Raw genomic sequence first — 23261 nt, forward strand, 5'->3', positions numbered from 1 at the left:
ACTCACAACAGTAGTTTCTTTTACCATTAATAGAATAAGAGATGCTGAAACGAGGAGCCTCATCTATAGAACTAAATGTTCCTAGCAGACATTTTGCCCCACTTCTTTTACCAGAGCAGGTTATTTGTTAAATTTCTTATTACAAATTTAAATCAGGGTTAATTGTGTTAAATCCATTTAATTTTCCTTAGATCCTTAAACTTGAAAGAAAAAAAAAAAGCGAGAATAGTAAATAAAATCCAAATTGGCAATTTTCATTATGTAGTAAGCAGAGAATGTGGCTAAGTCACTGAGCATTGCTTTATGAAGGACGTATGCAATAGTGGGATGTTAGCATATGAGTTCATAGTAGCTTCAGTGCAGTGGTCTGGATCTGCTTTCCAGGCGAGGACGACCTGCTCAGCCCTCCCCAGGACACAAGCACAGGTTTGGAGGAAGTGATGGAGCAGCTTAACAACTCCTTCCCCAGTTCCAGAGGTAAGCCCTGCTGCTCGGGAGCATGTGCCAGTGGAGGAGGGCATCACTATCTTGTAAACAAGTTGTGGATGTTCTGGGCAGAGTGGAAGTTAAAACTGCATTCTCTTCCTTCATATTTTCAGGTGTTTGGGTTTTGGTTTCCATTTTTTTGCTGTTACTTTTTTTATTTTACCAATTGCTGTAGATAAACCTGTCCCGTTTAGAGTGGAGAAGCAACCTGCCCCTCCTTTACCTTAAGGTACGTCCACAGCTTGATAAGTGGATGAAACAGCATCCTCTCCAACTCTTGTTTCCTTAGCTTTTTATTCTTCTCACTTTTGGCTGTGTTCCTTTTCTCACAGCTTCTCTCCTTCAGGCTGTCCCCCTTTCCAATTTATGTCAATACATCCTACCACGTTTTTCTTCCTGCCTTTTTCCAAGATGAACATGCTTCTAAATAATATTAAACTCTAAATCAAAATTCTTGACCTTGTAGCATGTAAGTTCAGAGTGACAGAGGAAAAACAAGTGGGTGATTTGTTTGTGCAGCGGAGGCTGTGTACATCCACAGCATTTCTTTCAGTGCCTCTATTCTACTCATTCCTGTTGTTTGCTCAAGGTAGACATTTGTATTTTTTGGAGCTTGTTTTTTCACCAAGGAGGGATCTTATCTGAGTCCAGCTGAAATACAGGAGAGGGGATGTGCAGGATGTACCTGTAGAAGTTAAGAAGGCTCAGACATAATCCTCTTGGCAGAAGGATGTCTCAATGTCTATTGATACTTGGTTGACTGGGTTTCGATAGGGACGTAGACTGCCTGCAGGAGCTCCCTTAGATACCATTCTTGGCTAACTAGGAATAGAAAATAAAGATTTTTATTTTATTAGTGAGAAATGAAAAGTTCAGTGGTAAAAATAACAGAACATGCATACTAGTGGAAAAAAAATGGAAATTTTTAGCAATAGTTAATATTTTAGTTCAAAAGCTAAGCTGTAACTTTACATCTCCATTCTGTTGTTACAGAATGTGGTGATTTAAATGTGGAGAATTAATATATTTCCTGATTTTATTTCTCTTTTCAATAACTATATTAAAAGTGTGTTAAAAGAGATTGCAAGAAATATATTCTTTGTGAAGAAACAACAAAGAAAAAGTGGCAAAGTATTTGCTGGGACAGTCTCCTACTGAGACAGATGAGAACAAATCAGAATTAATATGTTTAGATAACAATTTATTTTCACAGGTAGTGCTGATTCAGAGCTATTTTCCTGCTGCTTATAAATGTGATATCTATTTTTCTATCCTTTGCTTGTACAGCAGAAAGACTGCTCCACAATACTTGGCCTTTGTAGACTCTATAAGCTCTCCTGTCCCTGAAATAATATATCACTCATATCAAATTTTCTAATACACAGCTTCTGTTTGTTCCTTGTTTTTCTGCTTGACTAGCAGCAGTAAAGGACAAAATTATTCTCTAACAGAGAGAGTCTGACAAAATCAGAGTTCCTACAGACATTTCTCTTGGACCTGACCAAACCAATTTTGGGCTTTGTAAGAGCCTGTCTCTTCCCCTCTCTTTGGCTACCCAGTAAGATTAGTTCATGTGGGAGAAAAAGTTGTTCGCTTCTTGTGACTTATTTGACAGTTTGGGCTAAAGAGATCAGGGATGTGTTTCATCATCTTACTTTGTTCTTTATTTTTTATGCATTTGCACTAATGTTAGGTTTGTATAGTTGCTTTTTGATTGAAGAGTAGGGAAAGTAAAGCCATCCGTGGAAAAAAGTAGTTTCTCCCACAACCAATGCAAATGGCTTTCCAGTCACTGATACATAAGGCTACTGAAATTGTCAATTCTGCTGAGACTTCACGCATACTTCAGTAATGGAGTTTTCTTCTGCTTCACTGTAATGATTAACTGATATTTTCAGTTGACTATCATGATACTGCATAAACAAAGCTTACATCAACTGATACTTTGCCACAGCCAGGATTAGAATGTAATTATAAGATGGTACCATCCATGTGCAGGCAGCTTCCACAGGTTTCTGGGATCCTACTTGTAATTTACAAGACTGGAGATGGGGGAAAAAGAAGCAGAGCTGATTCGTTTCAGCTCTGCTGAATTGAGGGCCATTTTGCTGTTGAGACGTGCAAATCTGTATCTCTGTATCACTATATCTATAGTGGCAGAGCAGCCTGAGAAGGCAGCATAAGATAAGGATTCAGAAGTGGTGGAAGTGCTATTTTATTTCTTTACACGACAGGCAGCATAAAATCTCAAGCCACTTGTAGATATCCAGGAAACAAGACAATAAACTCAAACAAGCAACAAGCACAAATCTATCAAGATTAATTTTTCTTACGTTAATTCTTTTATTTTTTTAAGTAGACTTAAAAAATTATCCGATGCAAGAACCACAGTCATCTTAGTTTGGCTGTCAGAGTGCTTTCTGACACAGTAGCTCGTGAAATATTATTTAAAACTTGAATTCAAACCACGTGGATTAAATGCAGCCGCTTGGAATGCATACCATCTCTAAGAGTTCAGGATAGCTGGATGATGGATTAAATGTGCAAGGTTGACTAGGATTTGAAATAACTTTGTTTTTTTTTCTATACTAATGTTGTAGAAAGAGCATTCTGCTATGATATTAATAGATTATGCAATTTCAGAAGAGCTACAACGGACATAATGCACACAGTAAAATTTTCTTAGTCTGAAAGAGAAGAGAATAAAAAAATTGAAATCCAGGAAAGAAAAAACATTCTTCCAAATAACCTGAAATTGGAATAAATGAAGGAAATCTGGGGTTATAATAGAAGCCTGGGAAGTTACTGTCAATACATTAAACAGGATATTGCTTAATGAAGCTTTTATTTTGGCCTTCTGAAACAAAGCAATAAATTATATGGTATTGGTTAATTTTCAGTCACCTGGAGACTGATTTGTTTTGATTATGGTATTTACCAAACCTTTGCTATATATTGGTTCTCTGAAAGAGACATCAAGGTTTTTCATCATGGCATTTGTTTTGAATGTATTTTAGAAAACCATGCATTAATCAAATTATGTCACAGATCTTCACGAGCAGATTTCAGATGAAGTAACCTGTATTCCTTTGTACCTTTTATAGGTGTTTGGTTTCTTCAGTTTAACCTCTTGGCAGTTTTTAGCATTTCCTAAGTAGCGCAGGACCTCCGTGCTCTTCGCACAGCTGAAAGCTTTGTAGGTGCTGAAAGCCATTTGATCTCTGTGGAGGAAAATGTTGCTGAATACCTGATGATTGCTGTCCCTAAGTAGTTTTTCTTTACTTGAAGCCTGTGATGTTTCCCATCCATTCCTGCTTTACTTTGCTGCTCCCAGCAAATTCACAACTGCTGCAGCCGCTCTAGACAGCTGCTGTGCTAACTCATAACAGATGTCAAAGTCGGAGGTCTGACATTTAGTGGAAATATACTATTAAATACCACCTCAGTGGTTTATTTGACCCTGCTAGATAGTGGGCCACAGAGGAAAACATTTTCACACTGTGTTCGTGCCCAGGTGCCTGAATCTCCTGGAAAGTCTTTTGTAATTAGAAAGTAAGATTGGCAGGGTAGTATTTTTAAAACCAAATTCATTTCTCCTTCAACACTGAGGACAAAGAGTTTGCATCACTGCAGATGGATCTCACAGTGGAGCAGACTATTTTGTAGTTATGGTTTTGTGGCAAAAGCGTATTTGTTAGTGAAACTCAGAAGTGAATTTCAGGACAGTTCTTGAGTTACTGAACTCAGTATGAGTTCCCCACGATGTCAGTGCAGAGCAGTGCTTGTGGAAGTGGGTGCAATGACATGGTTAGAAATGAGAACCGTGGTGGCTTCAAAGAGCTACGAGGCTGTGGCATTACATGGACACCTCTAGAGAGGAATCAGCACTCACAGTATTGCCTAATACAGATGTTTTCTTGTGCAGTAACATTACAAGATCCCACAACATTAAATAAATGGCACTAAGAATAGCATAAGTTATGCTTTACTTTAATCTCGTTCACATAGAAGCATACCAGACACATTCTTTTCTCTCAGTCTTGCATCAGTCAGCCTCTGTTGCTCTGGCATGAATGGGATAATGTTGTAAGTGGGACTAGCAGCTTTGATCACTGCAAATAACAGAATTTTTCTTATTCTGGCAGCTAAACGCCTCATCACTCAGACTTTTCTTTCCACAATATACTGAATCAGAAGAATACGCTGGAGTAATTGCACTGTAGGGAATTCTGGAAATACTCTTCCAGTTGAGCTAGCTTGGCTCCTTCTGGAGCGTATTCCCCCCTGTCTGTGCTGTGGTCCTACATAGCACATCACTTGGCCCCTGTGACTGAGATTCCTTATGGCTCTTTTGGGGCAGAGTGCTGTAGTGTACGAAGCAGCTGAGCTGTTCTGCAGAGTTCTGCAATAGTGATGTGGAGGGCTAGATCCTTTCTGACATTGAGTACTCCTGATGTAAACTAAGAATATATTAATAAATGTCACAACACTTCAATCCACTTCTATTTTAAGAAAAAAGTACTGTTTGCAGATCTCTCCTCTCTACAGCCTGCCCCTCTCCCGCATTCTGTGGAAGAGAAGCAATTCAGTGGGTGCTTTGCGCTCTGTGCTTTGATCTAAAACTGCATAGATGCATGAGGTTGCTGACTCTTTTTCTGCTCCTAGTAAAACACTTGCAAACTTAGTTATCATATTCTTTCCCTGCCTTTCTACTGCAGGTCGTGATACCTTCCAAAACTTGACAGCAATTAGGTCTCTGTTATGCTGACCAGTGTCTTCTCTCTCACATTGCTTTCTCTCCCCCTGTTGTCTCATAACGTTCACAATTACATTATTTACAGCAGCTCTGGGGCAAAGATCGTTCTCTTTCTTAATCTGTATCTGCCTTAGAGACTCTTCTGCCTAAAACTTACGGTCTGGTAGTACCAGTGCTTCAGGAATGTACCAGTAGCAATGGAATACGGCTTCTGGAGATGGCCAGTGTTTATTGTCACTGGACATAGAATGGGTACAGGGGGAAGCATTTCGGCAGTTGATTTGCACCCAGCTTTCTTTTTTTTAAAGCAAAATACATCACAACAAGTGTTTGAGAAGAATCTGTTGGATCAAAGTGTGACTTCTAGGAAGGTTCGTAAGGGACATCTTTTCAGCTGAAGTCATTACTGACTGCTCGGTTTTGTTGTTGCAACTTAAAAGTGCTGAGAAACTTTCCTTTTTTTCCTTTTTACTTCATTTTTCTCCTTCTTTGTGCCTTTGCTCTCTCATTGCTAAATGCATGCGAGTCGACTTGTTGGAAGTACCTTCTCTAGTACATTTATCCTGAATGTGAGAATAGTAATATTCTGTCTAATGGCTTCAGGTATAAAATGTGTGTGAGTACACCTGTGTGTATATATGAGCGTATACATGGGTACATTGCCTACATACATACACATACATAGGCAATAATAAAATGAAATATGTTTAGATAAAATAATTTTGAAGTTGGATAAACATGGTTTTATCACCAGTGCTAATTAGAAGAAGTACACAAATTGAAAAAATGTGCATGCCCAGAATATGAATCAGATTTTCTCTTTCATCTTTATCCTCAGCTGAAAGGGCTGTGTGTTGGTTTTAGTGCTTTTCTCAAGTGTTTTTGCTAAGTTAAAACCAAACAGCAGATTACAGAACTGTTCTTGAATAAAACAGCTCAGAATTGCCAGTGGATTTCAGTGTACTTTCAATCTTTGTTTAAAGCACAAATAGTTATTTTATATTAAGTTCCTAAATGGAAACTGAAGTGTCTTTTACGGTATGAAGAATATATTCATGTGTGTGTTGTGTGTTTTTTTTTTCTTTTCTGATATTTCTTCCACTTCCTCTCTCTGTTCCTAAAGGAAGAAATGCCCCTGGAAAGCCAGTGAGAGAGGTTAGTGAGATGCAAGCTCACTGCCATGGCTTCTGTTTGTCACATCTTGCTTTCTGTGCCCAGCATGCGTGTGACAGCAGCACGGTTTGCTTGGGTTTGTTAAAGGGTGGGGATTGTCTTCTTGTGGTTTTAGTTTTGTTTGGTTTTGCTGAGTGCATTTCCCACGTGTGCTCTAACAGCAGCGTACCTCTCAACTTTCCACAGAGACAGCGTTAGCCCAGGAGTGTGCCTTTTCCTCCTGAAGACGGAATTCAGGGACAGGGAGGAGAAAGCAATACGTTGAAAGTAAACCTTTGTGTGACAAATGTGGCCAGCAAAAAATGCTCCTGTAATTGACTTACGTTCTGCTTTTCCTGTGTGTAAACAAAACAGAGAGACCCGTGTCCCTTACTGTTCTGTTTACATACTTGCAGTTTTATTTACGTCTGTGTGCCAGTATACCAACCGTGAACTGCACTAATTAGATATTCTATTCTTCAACACAGTGAGAGTTGAGAGGTACAAGAGATTCAGGTGTTTTAATTTACTGATATACTGTTGCACTATGAAGAACGCTACTAACATTCACCAGATCCACAGTGTTGCTTTCAGTGAATGGACAGTGGTTTTCAGTGGGCACGTTGGACATGGTTGGTTTGATGCATTTGTACGTCGTTAAAGAAAATGTGTTGTCATAGCCCCTTTTAAAGTATTTCCAGAAAGCCTTTACTTTCTCTTCTGTGGAGCTGCTCTTCACTCTCCAACCAGAGACAGTGTTTTCAAAGATGAATTCTCAGGGAAAATCGTTATTGAAGATAAAATATTCAGGGACCGTCTGAGTGCAGTTGCAGGTAGCTGTGAGATGTCCTTTCCTATGAAGCAGAGTGAGCTCATGAAAATGCACTATACTGGGTGTTTGGCTGAGCTCTTGCGAGCCCCCAGTCACCCACACGCTAGACTGGGTAAGCCAGGATTTGTTGTGATGTGATGTCTTGAAATACAGCAGTTCTCTGCATTTGCTGTAGTGGCTTGCATGGGTATTTGGAGGAGTGAGATCCTCGGTGCAGATTACATCTGCCCTCAAAGGTCAGGTCCTTTCAAATGAATGAAAAAGAGTGCTTGGCATGTCATCAGTCTGCACCAGTTCAGAAATGGTGTGAAATTGATATCCAGCCCTTCGCATATGGTCTGAGAATTGTTCTCCAGATCAGCAAAACAGGTTGTTGATTTCCATTATCCTCATTCATATGTATGCGTATTGTGCAGAAAAAGGAGAAGGTTCTGCTGCTGAGGACATTTGATATGATTAACAATATGAAGGTAGAAAAATGGCCATGTTTTTACCTGCTTGCATTCTATCAGCATAAGCCTAAAAGCACTGACTTCTTCAATGAATTGCATACTGCCCTCCAGTTGTGTTTGTGCTCACTGATGATTCCAGAGAGTGCTTTAGTAACTTGCAGAGCTGAATATAAAGCACAGTTCTCTGCGTGCTTGTGGAGTATATGAGGTAAGTTACAGAACAGCTTTTACTTTATGCATGAATCCATTTGTGCATTGTCAGATCATGCAATTTTAAACCCACTCGGCCAGGTTTTGATCCCATTTTGCACATTAGGTATTGTCTTCATGTGTAATCCCATGGATTTCCTGGCATTAACTCAATATGAATAAGGGCATCAAAATTCAAGCCACCAACAAGAAAGGATTTTTCTTTTGTAGGGAAAGGGTTAGAAGTCTGTGCTGCTGAAAAGAGACCGTGCTGCTCTGGGCTTTCTTAATTTACGTTCTGTCCACTCACTGGAGGCTGAGTACTCCACGTTTATTTCTGTGACAAGCTGTACTGGGAGATTGATATTCAATTACTGTGCCCTCACCCAAGGGCCTTAATTCCAGTATTGCCTCTAAAGCAAATTCAGCAGATATAGAGCACATCATTCTGTTTGTGACCAGAAATGATGGAGCTACTGTCTGCAGAAATAAGGATCTCCCGCTTTCAAAGCGAACACTCTTGTATTAGTATTCCCTCCATTTTACAAGTATCAGCTAATACTCTCCTTGCCCACTTTGAGCGATGCTGCTGCAATTGAAAGACCGCAGTAGTATTTTTCTTAAATAACATCTTTCAATTTTTTAGTGCCTACAGCATGGATAAAACCTCTTCAGCTTTAATGTAAAAATAAAATAAAAAAGGGCCTTTGGTGAAAGTATATTAAAAGTATTAATAATAATGAGTGTAAAGCTATGATATATATTTTTCTAAGTGCTTTAGGGAGAATATTATTCTCATTTGCTTCTTAATTAAAAATGTCTATGTCTTATGTTTCAGTCTCACAGCAGGCAGGGAAGCAAGTGTTATAAAAAAAAAAAACAAGCTATATAGAAACAGTTAATTTGAGCTCTTAGGTAGATAATAGGCATTATGGAAGGTATATTCATTACACATACAGTACTGGGAAAATATTGCGTATGTTAGGGCCACAGAGATGATCAGAGGACTGGAGCACTTCTCCTATGAAGACAGGCTGAGTTAGTTGGGCTTGTTCGTCTTGGAGAAGGCTCCAAGGAGACCTCATTACAGCCTTCCAGTACTTGGAGGGAGGGGGATAGACTTTTTCCATGGGCGTATAGTGATAGGACAAGGGGGGATGGCTTTAAACAGAAAGAAAGGAGATTTAGCTGAGATGTTAGGAAGAAATTCTTTAGTCATATGATGGTGAGGCAGTGGACTAGATAGTGCCCCACCTCTGGAGGCACTCAAGGCCAGGTTGGATGGGACCCTGGGCAGCCTGAGCTGGTGGAGGGCAGCCCTGCCCACAGCAGGGGTTGGCACTAGGTGATCTTTAAGGTAACTTCCAACTCGAGCCATTCTGTGATTGTGTGTTGTCTTCAACTGTTTGCAATCTTGTCCTATCTTTTACTCCCTTGTGTAAGTGACTCCACCCTCGACTCCCAGCACTTAACCCTGATAAATGTTTGCTGCATGATTCAGAAGGTTGCTCAGGTCATGTCTGCCACAGGAAAGGAGCTCAGAAGCTAAGGTGCCCCAGAGCAAGGGCAGCCAGGTTCCAGCCTGAGCTGTGTACCCACAGACATGATAGCTTCCCACAGAGAATTTGCAGAAAACCTGTGAAACACTTCACTCTTCAGTGCAAGCAGGTGAGGAATCATGAATCTAAATTAGACTGCTTTCCCAATCTGCCTCTGGTGCTGTTACAAGGGAGCCTAAGGTAAGAAAGAAGGGCTTTCATCTTTTATTTTGTGTTGCAAAGCTGCTCCGGGGCTCATGGCATCATTAACGCTAACATAGTTCAGCAGTAAACACCTCTCCCCCAGACAGCGAAATGCAAAGCAATGACAGGTCTTTAAAAAGAGCAGACTTGAAGCACAGTAGATGTCAGTGAATAAATACAGAAGCACCTGATGTAACAGAGTAGTGGAAGGCTTAATTCTAGCTGCTGCAAAATAAACAATGTCGCGAGGGGGCAGTGAGCTCAGAGCCAATTGGAAGCCCCCTTCACCTCGTTCTTCCTCCACCTCAGGGCAGCCCAAGGCAGGGGGCTGGCAGGGGCACAAGCAGCAGCTCCTGGGCCACCATCACCCAGAGCTCTGCTGTTTTCATGTACATCCAAGCTGCTGGTGGGGCAGTGATGTCCAGCTAAGGGTTGGCTGGGGCACGGCCAAACTGTGTGCTCTTCTGGCTCATCCTCTCCTCCCATGCTGTCCTGGGACTGCAGTGCCAAGGCTGATGGACTTTACAGTCCAGCTGTTAACATAAACTGCAGTCAGCAGTGGTTTATAGTGGTTATGCTCTGAACTGTAAACTCAGATGACTCAGGAGGAGATGCACGATTGTTCCGCTTTTCTGCAGAGGAAGTTATGACCCATGGTACAGGCAGAACGTGGCAAGGGACTCATATCTGCTTAATCACCCCAGCATAACGCTGCACAGCTTTTGTGGAGGGAGAACAGATTCGAAGCGTGGTTATCTCAAAAATATGGCAGCAATTAACAGAGAAAAGAAAAAAGCACTAGCATACATGCCCGTAATTTTTACGCATTGAAAGAATAGCTAGAGATTTTTGCATCCATCTTGGCCTGTGTTTCAGTTGCCTGAACAGTTTAGCAATTTGTACCTGCTGTGGCAGACTTCTGAAAGACTTGCTTATATTTTCTTTTGATTAAAGTTATTCTTTCTAGACCTAGTCTTTTCCTATAAAATCAGCTTGTTTCATTACCTTTACTGCTCTGTGTCTGACAGAACAAAATAGTATTAACTAGTACTGAATTTTTCTGAAGATGGGCTTTTGCAGTTTGGTTGCAGTTTGGGTGATAACTCTTTCTTGAAATGAGAATGAAATCGAAATGAGTGGCCTTGGAGTCCCAGAAAAATCTGGTATTATTGATTCTAGAATCAGTCATCACTATGAACCTGAATGAGTGATCTCTCAAGTAATGTCTGAACCCTCTGCAGGTTACCTGATAACAGCCCCCAGCACCTTCCTGCCCCATGTCTGTAGTGCGCTGCAGGCAAGGAAGAATGTTATTTAAAGCTAGAGGTTGCTTGACAGGACATTCCAGAGTCAGTATGTTTGTAGGGATGCTGCAGAACAGTCAATTTATACCAGGGTTATTCTGGTACCATTTGCTACCTAAGCATTTCAGAGCTTCATAGAAGTAGACCAGGCCAGTAACAGTTATATTTCTGTTTACCAGAGGACCTCCAATCCAAAAGTACTGCTTTCCTGTCACTTTGTCAAATTTTCTTTTTCCTGGATTGATCTCAGCCAGAGGGATTGCACTGTGATAGGGAGGGGTAAATGAAGATTGAGGGCCATTACTACAATTGCATCTTAGAGTTCGTGCTAGCATTTAATTACAGCCTGCCTGGTGCAAGAAATATTATCCCTTAATCTGTGTTTTGACCAAAACTTGGCAGGAATTTTTCTGTATGCTGTTTCTTGACGTGTTTATGAGCGAATGACAAGTTCTTGCATAGGATTAGGAGGAGGACTGTACATTAATGTTTTTTTATATGAAATTTCTGTGTGATGCATCTATTTTTTCCGTACATTAGTGCAAGAAAGGAGATAGCATTGCATTAAAGCCAAGTATTTCTTTGTCTCTATATTGGGCACTGTGTCATGTGCTGCACAGCTCACTCTGAAGTGGAAAGCTTGGTGAGCATTTATTGCTTAGATGTGGGATAATTCTGTGTAAGGAATGCTACATTCAAAAGAACCACTTCAAAATTAGTATGTATGTGAAGGTAAAAGGTGGTAGTAGCTTCCCTGGACGTTTCTTAGGTCATCTTTTTTCTATTCTGTATATGCTGGTGAATATTAAGTAATGTCACCCCAAGCTTCTGTGCACTGTAGAAATGCTGGCAGTGCAGGATTATCACAATATTTGAACATCGGGAAGAGAATGGACTTTTCTTGAGCTTGTGTTGGTGAGCGTGATTTGTCCCACAGGAAAGGGTTGTTCTTGTTGTTAAAGACAACAGCTGTGTCAGGAGGGACAGTAGCCCTGTAGGTAGACAGTATTAACTGGCTTAAGCCTGGCTTAATCAGGCTTCTGCAGTGCACAGGTAGTGAGTTGTGTGAAAGGTGCGTCTTGGATGTTCTGGACATGCGCTGACTTCATTCAGGTGCTCCTTCTTTGTGGGCTGTGGTGAAGGCTCAGCATGCAGGTTAGCACAAAGCATTCCTGGGAAGCAGAGACATGGGCAGACAGCGTTGCACCTTCAGTGCTCTCCCAAGGAAATACTCTACTGCAAGTTCTCTCAGGGAGTAAATCAAACCCTTCAGGCCGTAGCAACGTGGAGTTTTATTGAGTAATGCTTCTCCTCTTAAATACTTTCATTTGCTGGCACTCTGCTGCTTGGAGCCTTCGAGAGTTGGAGGTCATGTGCACTTCTTCACATCTAAATAAATCTTTCTTCTGTCATTATTTTCTGACTCCTTTTAAACTCATTTATATGTTTGGCCTCTACATCAGCCTGTGGCGATGAGTTCAATAATGTAATTATGTACTGTGTGGAATATAATTTCCTTCTGCTGCTTTTAAGACTTGTCTGCTTGTTCCTCCATGTCCTTGCAAGGAATCTTGAATTGGATGCTTATCCTTTAGGGTGTCTAGATCTCTGCCATATTCCCTCTTCAGTCATACACTTTCAGAAAGGAGGCTCCAGGTGGGTTTCAATTGCTTGAACCATCATCTCTGTCATTTGAGATGTTTCAGGGGTGTTTCAGACAGTGGTAGAGGGCTGCAGAACTGCCACAGGGCTTAGAGGAGACCCAACATTTCCTGAACAGCAGCCAGAGACCAGCAGGGTGTGCCAAGTGCCTAATCTGACAACAGTTGGCAGTTTAATCCCCCTACCTTCACGTCTGTTTAGTCTCTAATTTTGTTGAAGCAATTTATTGCTGCTGGTCAGCACTGTGACCTTTAACTTTCCCTTGGTGAAATGAGTTTGAGAAGAATTTATAGATTTTGTCTTCATAACTGTAGTCTGCATTTATTTGTCACTTCTGTGCGGGAGGCCTTTGTGTAGTTACTTGATAACTTAGTTCTGCTGGACTGCTGTCTGAAAGGCAGAGGACATTACAGAAACTATTACTGAAGAGACTGAGTAAACTGCAGCCATTTACTTTGTTCCAGCTGTCAGTGCAGCCATCCTGCTGGGACTTCTTGCCTTTAATGAAGTAGTTAATTACTGCTGATGTGTTTTCTATTTTTCTCCTTGATAGAACATTGAACGCTCAAACACTTGCACCACCAGTTGGAAGGTTTTCGGTGATATTGTTGGATGTAATGACGGCTTTCGGTGAACATTTGTTATGTTACGGTTTCCTCACGACTGGGGATTTTTGTTGGAACGCAGACGCGCTGGCTTATTGTCAATGTAGCTTACACTAGCTGTTCCAGCCAGAGCTGCTGTTAAGTGTTTCAGGAAATTGGCAGCTTTTGCTAATGATGACATATGCTCGTACAGGAGACTTTTGGAAACAGCACTCTGTAGCGTACCGCGCTGGGGATGCCGGTGAGCCGTTCCTGGAGAGTGACACATCTTGTACTCGGCCTTTTCCATGAGATGTACCTTTCTCATTTAACGCCCTCTTCTTTGCCTTTCTTTTCTAGGCCACAATGTAGGGAGCCTTTTCCACATGGCAGATGACTTGGGAAGAGCGATGGAAACCTTAGTGACAGTGATGACTGACGACAAGGTGTTAGAATAGCAAGATGTGTTTTACAACTTCAGGCGTCCCGCATGGTTTTTATAATATTCATACTACAAAGAGGATTAGACTGTAAGAGTTTACAAGAAAACAAATCTATATTTTTGTGAAGGGTAGTGGTACTATACTGTAGATTTCAGTAGTTTCCTAAGTCTGTTTCTGTTTTGTTAACAATGGCAGGTTTTACACGTCTATGCAATTGTACAAAAATTATAAGAAAACTACATGTAAAATCTTGATAGCTGAATAACTTGCCATTTCTTTATATGGAACGCATTTCGGGTTGTTTAAAAAAAAAAAATTTATAACAGTTATAAAGAAAGATTGTAAACTAAAGTGTGCTTTATAAAAATAATTGTTTATAGAAACCCCCTTTAAAAAATACAAAAAAAATACTGAGGCAGTGCATTTGTTCAGTATCATTTCAGCTCTGCAGCTGCATCAGAGAGAGATTCATGTTCTGTGTTCTTTTCCTGGCCTGTCAAAGAGGAGAGAAAGGAAAAAGCATTTCCTGCAGCGACACCAAAACGGCCAACTTAACATTTCTCATTGGTTTTGTCTGAGTAGGGCTGGCTTTAAAAAAAAACCTCCTGGACTTCCAGTGAAGATAGTTATTTCACTTCTTTCCAATAAAATTAATAATTACATGAATCACACTAGTTGGCAATAATTAAATGAAAGAGCACATGACATGACAGAGCCTGCAAAAAATTAATGAAAAGAAAAAAAAAGAAAAAGGAAAAAAAAAGAAGAAAGAAGGAAAGAATTTAATGATGTCCAATACGCCAGCAATTCCTCTGCTGACTAAATCCCTGAATGTCCTTAGTGGAGGAACGTAGAATTGCCTTACCGGATGAAACCTTTGGACCTTACTGTCCGGTACTCTGCTGGCTGCAGCCAGCATCCAGAGCTTTGGCAGAAGCTGCGTATGGCTTTCCCTGCCCGCTGCCACTGTTAGCATCACCTCGCTGCACACGAGAGAAGAAAGGGAGAACTTCCCTCCTGACCCCACGTGGGATCAGCTTCTGACATGAAGCACAAGTGGGTTACTCACAGAGCACCTTTGCTTGTATTGGCTTCCAACACTGTTAACGAACGTAGAGCTACTTGACCCTCTGGAAAATAAAACCAGACTTTTCTGCAATGTCTGTCTCAGCCTGCTAGAGCAGCTGGTCCCAAGGAGCTGTAATGCAGCAAGCAACCTTTGAGGAAGGCTGTAGAAGAATTACTGCTGTTCTTGTATGTGTATGGTGATCAGGTGAAGGTAGCCACACTGCTCCCTGAGATATTTATCTTCAAAACAAAGGCCCTGATGCTTTCTCCTTCCCCGTTTCTCTCTACAAGTAATACCGCACAATTAACAATAGAGTGAGAAAGAGAGGAACTGATAGAAAAACAGATTAGCCAGCATAACTGCAGCTCTTGAGAGGTAGGTTTGGGTATGAGGTGCTGTCAGCAAAAGCTTTACCACTTCATTATCTTAACCAGCTTTTAATTTTCTCTTAGATACATAGAAACACACCGTCTGACTTTATATTGCAAAGTAAAAATCTGTTACCTCTTCTTGTATGAAGTGTAATTAAACTTGGGAAAGATTTTATTTTGAATGCTAGTTAACATTGAACATGGCTAGTCATGCTATTTCTACCTCACTTTGGTTTTGTGGTGTTCCTGACAATTACGTACAGATATGTTACATCATCACCACTTGTCCATTGTGTGAACGGGTCTCATCATTTAAGTAAGAATGCTAATAATTCACAAAGAATAAGTACAATCCCCCCAAACCTCTGCTTTCGTAATAAAGAGCTTTATTTAACACTTTACTGCAGTAGGAACCCCATGTAATTCTCGTGGTCTTCTTTACCAGAAGGTTTGGTCTGAGATCTGGGAAAGAGATGGGTTTCTTCTCATTTTTCCCCCTTATACTCCCCTTTAAACCTTCTCTTGAGAAAACAAAAGGAGGAAAATGGATTGCACGGTTGTTTTCATCAGGGTTTTGTTTTGTTTGTTTTACTTTCTAGGTCTTAGTTTTGGAGTGAGTCTGTCAAAAATATTTAAAAAGTTGAAAGCTTTATCACTGCTTTTTGAAGCATAATTTGGGAATTGTTTCATATTCCTTATAACGACAAAGTATTAAACTGTAAAACATAATCAGTGTAATTGAATACATAAATACCATATGGCATGTTATTTCATTGTTACTCAGTACTGGTTTATTACTTGGATATCATAATATATTGTGTTTTAACACCAACACTGTAACATTTACTAATTATTTTTATAAACTTCTGTTTTACTGCATTTTTCACAACATATCAGATTTCACCAAATATATGCCTTACTATTGTACTATATACTGCTTTACTGTGTATATCAATAAAGCACGCAATTATGTTATAAAAGGTCTGACGTTTTTATTGAGCCTCTCTCAGTGCCCAGCTGGTGCCTCCCCTCTCCAGTGATGCCACCACTGTGCGGCCAGCTCCCAACTCCCCTTCTGACTGCCATCTCTGTGCTGTGGGCAGCGCTTGAGGTTTGCTTGGCAGAGGGCAAGAGGCTCTTCTGGCTTTGGTTTTTCCCCCTGTTAGTATTCTGGGCAGAGCAGAAGCCACGTGAAGCGGACAAGCTGCTCTAGGGGAGCAGCATGTTCTGCTTCAGAGGGAGGGATGAAATTCTGTCCAATCCGTGGACAGTTTGGTACTGTGAAGCAGAAGCAAAGCTGAGGTTTGGTCATTTGTCTGACATGTACCAAACTCCTCTTCCTCAGGGCTTTGGGAGGGGTGTTCCCATCAGAGAGGCTGATCACGTATGTCCTGTCTAATATCTAAGAAATACACATAGGTTTTAATACTTGGACTCCACTCAGTTGTACCGTGTGTCTTTGAGCTCTACCTTTCAGAAGTAATACAGTTGAAAGCAAAAAGCCAAAAAAAAACACATATCTTTGTGCATATTTTTGATAATACTGTGAAGGAGGAGGTGGGAATTCCCTCATGTCATTAATTTGAGGAAATAAATATGCATCCCACAGCTCTCACAGATCTGAGTTAACTCTGGATCCACTCCTACACACACATGAACTGGGGAGTGCCGTGCTGTACCAGAGCCTCCTCTGAATGTCATGCAATCCACAGCACACAGCAGTCCTCAGTGATGAAGCGTCTCCTCAATGATGAGGCATCTCCTGCTTAATGCAGTTAAGGAAAGGGAGGAGATGGTTTTCTCCCTGCCAGTCGTTCTGAGGTTGGCTGCACATGAGGAGGTGCCTTTGGGTTGTAAGCTTGCCCATGAGCCAAATGGGTAAGGTTTGTCTTACTAAATATCTAAATGAACTGAAAAGTTACAATAGGGCGTAAATGAGAAAGAAGTGGTGCACTACCCCAGCAGCAGAAGCAGGGAAGGCAGAGCCACGTGTGGTGCCTGTATCAGTGCACCTTTGCAGAGCCACGGCTGCTGCAGGCACTTGCAGGCCCCACTGCTGCAGACAGAACGCGGTGTGCTGACAGCTGCCTCTGGCCTGGCCACAAGCAGAGGTTGGAATGGGGTAACAGAGTGGCAGCTGCTGTCAGTGCCAAAGCAAGGCTCCCATGTGTCAGTCATGGGCAGGTTAAGGACTTCTTTTCATCGAATGAGCCTTACAGTAGATACACCATTTATTTACTTGCCTGCACATGCGTTTTGCAAGCTGTGTCCAAGCAAATTCTCCCTGTATAATGGCTTAAGCAATCCACTATGTAATGTTCTTCCTTTTCTCTCTGTCAAAGGAAAATAATCAGAAAATTATGTTAATTCCTTCAGCGTTTCTGTATCTGTTTCCTTCCACATCCTATACTTGAATCCAAACCAGCAACATGAAGTGTTAAAACAAGTCAATTAAATCTCTATGAAACGAGAAGAGTGTTTGGCCCTTGGCACAAACCTGCTCATTTTCTGCACGCCCTTCTGCCGCAGTATTGCTGTCACCGTGCCAGCTCCTGCCAGCCACTACAGGCCACTCCTCAGCCTGCTTTTGCATACTCGGGAGGGCAGAGTTTCTTGCTCCCTCACCAGCAGGACAAGAGTTCTTTTCTCCTCTTGGAAGCTGAGGAGCAACAGAGCCTTGAAGTGGTGTGACCAGCTGGGGAGCACTGCAGCAACAAAGCTCCTTGTCCAGTACCAGTCTGGGCACTTTGGACAGGAGTCCTAGAATCATAGAATCACAGCATGGTTTGGGTTGGAAGGAACCTCCAAGCCCACCCACCTCAACCCCTGCTGTGGGCAGGGCTGCCCCCCCACCAGCTCAGGCTGCCCAGGGCCCCATCCAACCTGGCCTTGAGCGCCTCCAGGGATGCACAGTGAGACCACAAACGTCTTATGGGAATAGCAGTCCAAGTGCTGCGGATGTGGAGAGCTTTGCAGAGGTACATGCTTATACATTGGCAGTGTTAGGACATAAAGTGTGAGGTTAGAATAGCAGCAGTGCATTCCACAATAAGATCATAGCTGTTTGATATCTAAAGATTCACAGCTAAGCTTGCACTACATACAGATGCCCCTACTGATGATCCATGGCAGTGCTAATACATAATCAAAAATATCATTATAAGAGGATTTTTACTTCTGCAGGAGGATAATTTTTAGTCGTGCTTCATTCACCAGACAAATGGTTTTATTTTAACACTGATAGAGGAGATACTTCTTTTGCACAGAAGATTAATGGCCGTTGCTAGTATCATTCCCCACTGCACCCAGCAGAGAACGTCTAGATAAAGGCTGCAACCAGCTGCAGGTGATAAGGCATGAAACTGCTACTTTTTTCCTACCAACCACCAATACAAGCTTGGAAATTCATGGTCCTGAGAAAATATTGGGAGCATTAGAATAAACAGTATCTACATGCATCTATGTAAATATGTGCATGCACAGACAGAGGCTGCTTGCACATGCACACACGCACACACAGAGCCCTTTGCTGTGCTGTGCCTGTTAACTGGTCTGTCAAAAAAAAACCTCAACCCACCAAACAAATCTGGAATTGTTTGTGTAGAGATTCTGACACACCTGGCAGAGCCGGCCTAGCCCAGCCAGCTTGGCAGAAGCTGAAGACATGAAGACACCACTGAGCTGTGCCTCCACTGCAGGCCCCAGCTCATCTACTCGGCTCTCTGCCTACTCCTCAGGCGCTGAGGAACTCAGCCCTTGGCAGGGCACTGAACATTGCAGGAGTCATGACTATGAATTTTGTTCGTGGTTTTTGTTTGTTCGATGGCTTGCATTTTAAGCCAAGGGTTGCCAGCTTGCTGGGCTGGGCTACAACCAGTCTGACTGCAGGCCCTGTGGGCCTTGAGGTCCTCATCCAGTCATCTCATGGGTGTTTGTGCTCCATGGAGTCAAAGCACTGACTCCACCTGTGGCACTCAGGGATTTGGGCACTGGACATGGATCCCACTTCGCTTCTCGCCTAGGCTGGGCCCTGGCCCTGGCTCGGAGCTGGCTGTGAGATCTGGGCCAACGCAGCCCTCAGAGGCTCCATGATGTGGAGCTGTTGCCATGGGCACCGCAGCAGCAAACAATGATAACATTGATGCAGATGAAGGGGAAAAGGGCAAAATGGGTTATCTCTGTCCCACTGCAAATATGGCTTCCAATTAACTGTGGTAATTACCTGTGAAAGAATAACATGGTGATTCCACGGTTTAGAAGGAAGTCCCTTTAACAGCACACTGCAAGAGCCACGCTCTGTTTTGCTTATAGTAAAGGGGCTTTTTTTCTTTCTTACAAGAAAAGAAATCATGGCCATTAAGTAACCCCCATCAGTTATTGCTAAGGCATCTGTTTCATTATGGCATGCACTACTCCGTGTTATTTTTTCCAGACTGTTAGCTGTTGTGCTCTGGTGGTCTTTCTGCCCATTCCCCCCAGCCCTAATGGAAGTTTTCCATTTTCATGGGTAAGGGGACATTTGCTCAGCTCCAGTGCACTGAGTTTCTCTCCAGCTGGGCTCTGCGAATGACCCAGAGACTTCGTTCCTTGCCTAGCATCTGCAGGATGGTTTTGCTGGCTGACCCATCCATTTGTACCAAGTAGTTGAGACCCATTGCCCTGCCACTGCCCCCTTTACAAATGCACTACGGTAGTGCTGTCAGCCATAATCTTACTTTTTCTGCAGTTTCCTACAGCTTCTTTTCAATAGGTGAGTCACGGCTGTGACCTGACCACATGTGCCACTGACACAGAGAGCCGTGTCACTGCTTTACCCATCAGGAACCTATTTAACAGAATAGCCTTCTCCTCTGCTGGGTCAGGCATGTTCAAGAGACACCTTCTTCTTCATCCCTTTTCTTCTGCTCAGAGTTGTGTCATTCACAAAAGGAATAGCACAGAAGTGAGCCCTCCCATAGGCACTGCATGCAGGAAAAAGCTCAGCAAAAAATCATTATGCCCCATGCAATATCCCAGAGTGAAGGCTGTTTTCTTGTCCTGGGCTCTTCTGCCCTGGGATGTAAAACTTAAGGACACTGTGTATGGCTATATACAGGATGCTGGTGGACCTATTGTTTCTACACAAGGTGAAGTTTCTAGCATTAAGAAACCTCGCTGCCTCTTTTTAGAGCTTGGCTTTTAATTTAAGGATGCTACCTACGCTTGGAATTTCTTCACTGTGGGCAACAGAGAGGTTGTGGAGTCTACTTCTATGGAGATATTCAAGATCTACCTGGAAGCCTGCCTGTGTGACCTGTTATAGGGCTCCTACCTTAGCAGAGGAGTTGACTCCATTATTTCTTAAGGTCCCTTTCAACCTCTGTAGTTTTGTAATTCTGCAAACAGTTTCATTTACAAAAGAAAGGCTGTCAAAGTCAGGGCTTTCGGTATGCCCTTCATTCTGGCAGCAGTGTGAACAGTGCTCTTTGGCTGGCATCACCATGCATGTTCCTGCCCACCATTGCAGGATTTAGTGGCGCTGCGAACACACACGTGTGACACTCAGCTGTATCACACTTGACGTGTGTGCACAAAGTGCTGCTGTGAGCAACTTTTCCTCAGCCAGATCACAAAAGGATGGCAGCAGAGCATGCAGAGTGCAACAGTCTCAAGTACAGTGCAAAGGCACAGTGTCTGTATGACAGCAGACTGTCTCAGTGTAACAAGTCCGTAGGGAAATACAGGATGCCAAGAACTAGATGGTCACTTTAAAAACGTTAAGATCCTGAGACGTAGTGACTTACCTGTATTTTTGTGTGTCTTTCTGCACAATTCATTATCTATAGCCTGTGACATAGAGCAGAGATACAAGCTCATCCCCAAAATATCCCTCCGAGCAGATGAACTGCAGCAAGAAGATTTAAAGCTGCACAGCATGAAGGATAACCTACTTAGGACAAACGTGTGCATTATGCTATCAGCATTACTGATGCAGTTACCAGAGCTCACGGAGGGCCTGAGGAAAGGGTTAATACATCAAGTCACCTTTTACAGAAGCACAAAGCATTGGGTAGACTCAGAACAAAGTCACGTTATTCACGTTGCTCCATTAGCCCCAGGGTGCCCCCCTCCCATGTAGTAGGATTATCAGCATGGGAAACAGCAAAAAAGGGATGCTTCGTGCTGGAGTGGGTGCTGGAGGAGAGCTAGTGCACCAGATGGGGTAGATGACAGAGGAGGTCAGGTCTATGTGTGGGTCCAGGCATTTCTGAAGATAATTCCAAGGTCAGGCAGGCAGTGGGGAACTTCATTTAGCACGTGCACCCACAGCAGAGGCTTCTTTAGGGAAGAAATGATTGAATTTATGAAAGGCTCCTGGCTGAGGCAGGAGCACCAGCCAACTGCTGTTTTCCAAGGCAGCCATTCATTAACGTGCCATTTCCTGATTCTCCTCTGAACTCCACTGAACTCTGCTAAGCTCTGATGAGCATCGTTTCTGTAAGCATCTTAATTTGGAGCACTTGACTGTGCTGTAGGTTTCACTTCAGTTATTCTCCCAGGATGTGTGGCCCCACATTGTATGCTGCACTCCAGCAAAGGCAGGAAACAGCAGAGAAAGGAGCAAAACATCCCTCGCTTGAAACTTCTCTGCTTCTGACAGACAAATCTAAAGAAAAAAAGCTTTAAAACTGTGGGAGCTAACAAAGTGCCATGAAACACACTCGCTCCCACACACAGGTAATATCTCATACAATGTCTAGGCACAATGTCATGCTGTTCTGGTGTGTAAAACCATGACTGATCACACTAAACACATCCATATATGATCATCAAACATCCCTGCACACAGGGAATATTCTCTTTAGTCACAGCTAAGCAAATAAATATTTCTCTCCCTGGCAGCACAAAGCTGCTAAGATCTGTAGGCAGCACAGCTCCTTTACCAGCCTTTGGTGATTGCACTGCAGTTTGCAGAGCTGCTAGGGGCACAAATGTGTGTGGAAGCAGCAAGGGTCACATAGAAAAATATATATCTAATCAAACTTTTATTAACCCGTGCCCTTCCAGCTCCAAAGGACACGGTCAAACCAGTGATGATTTACAGCAACTGCAGCCTCCTGACTGAGTAGCAAATCATTTGAAAACCACTCCTGACTTTCCGCAGGGGTTTTCACTATTTGTCAGTTTGCCAGACACACTGGGCAGCTCTGTGACACTCCTTGGGCAAGCAGCTGCTTGCTACTTGCTCCTTCTGGAAACCTTTCTCATGAAGCCAAGTACTGTCTTGTCTTCGGCGTTACTCCATCTTTAAGCACATGTCACAGGCAAGCATTGCACCTGTAAAACAGCACTTCCCCTCTCCAGCTCTCAGCTGCCCTCACCCCAACACACATGGTGTCTAACTTGATGGAAAACCATTGTCTGTTCTGCAACCCACCCTACAAGATCAATGCCACTGAGCCTGTGAGGTGTGTGGCACAGAGGTGGCAGTGCACAAGCAGGGGAGCAAGGCCCAATGGCCATCTTCGGTATCAAACAGAGCACTGTGTCCTGCTGACCCCCAGGCCCAGGTGCTGCCTGGGTTACCTAGCAGTTAGCTCTAGCTGGCACACATGCAGATGGATGAGCTAACTGAAACAACAGTTTTGTTTTGTTACCTTTTTTTTTTATTTTTTTAAGAAATATTCACTCACATCTGGTGGAAAATTCAGCTAGCTTTTGCCCTTTTCAGGAGGAAGAGCAGTGGCTGGTGGTATGCATCAGGCAGATGTATCACACAACAAAGGCTTGTCTGTTACAAATGGATGGAAGGAAGGGCAAACAATCAAGTGTCCTTTCCTATTTTTCGCATCTCCTTCTGTGATGCTGATAGAAAAAATCCAAACGTCTCCAGGCAGGCGGTGCCTATCTGCAGCAGTCAGGCAATTTCCGAACATATTACCAGAGCAGAGTCAATACAGAAATAGCAGTCCAGCATATCATCCAATTTTCAAATGTAAATAACCAGACCGCTTTTAATTTGGAGGGCTACTACAGGGAATAAAATGAACTCTGGAAAATGCACACAGCGGTGACCGCTGGCCGCAGTGCATTACCTTCAGGTGTCTCTGTTATTTTTCCCTGCTAGCAGCCGTGTCATAGTGTGGAGAAGAAACATCAGTCTCATGTACAAGGAGAGCCTCCACTGTTGGCCTGAGGAGCACCAACACATCCTCATCCAAGCCTGTTGCATATTGGAG

The 23261-nt window shown here is 42.6% G+C and overlaps 1 protein-coding gene across 1 annotated transcript in view; it reads left to right on the forward strand.

Annotated features, from left to right (window-relative positions):
* The window catches only part of DMD (dystrophin), a 1000055-nt gene extending 984033 nt beyond the window's left edge, over positions 1-16022 (forward strand). Inside the window, 3 exon segments of the mRNA XM_031557153.1 lie at positions 385-477; positions 6366-6397; positions 13520-16022. Coding sequence (XP_031413013.1) covers positions 385-477; positions 6366-6397; positions 13520-13531 — 137 coding nt within the window. The 3' untranslated portion in view covers positions 13532-16022.
* Positions 16023-23261: the final 7239 nt, after the last annotated feature.

Source organism: Meleagris gallopavo, chromosome 1 (genome assembly GCF_000146605.3).
Source record: "Meleagris gallopavo isolate NT-WF06-2002-E0010 breed Aviagen turkey brand Nicholas breeding stock chromosome 1, Turkey_5.1, whole genome shotgun sequence".
Classification (NCBI taxonomy): Eukaryota; Metazoa; Chordata; class Aves; order Galliformes; family Phasianidae; genus Meleagris; species Meleagris gallopavo.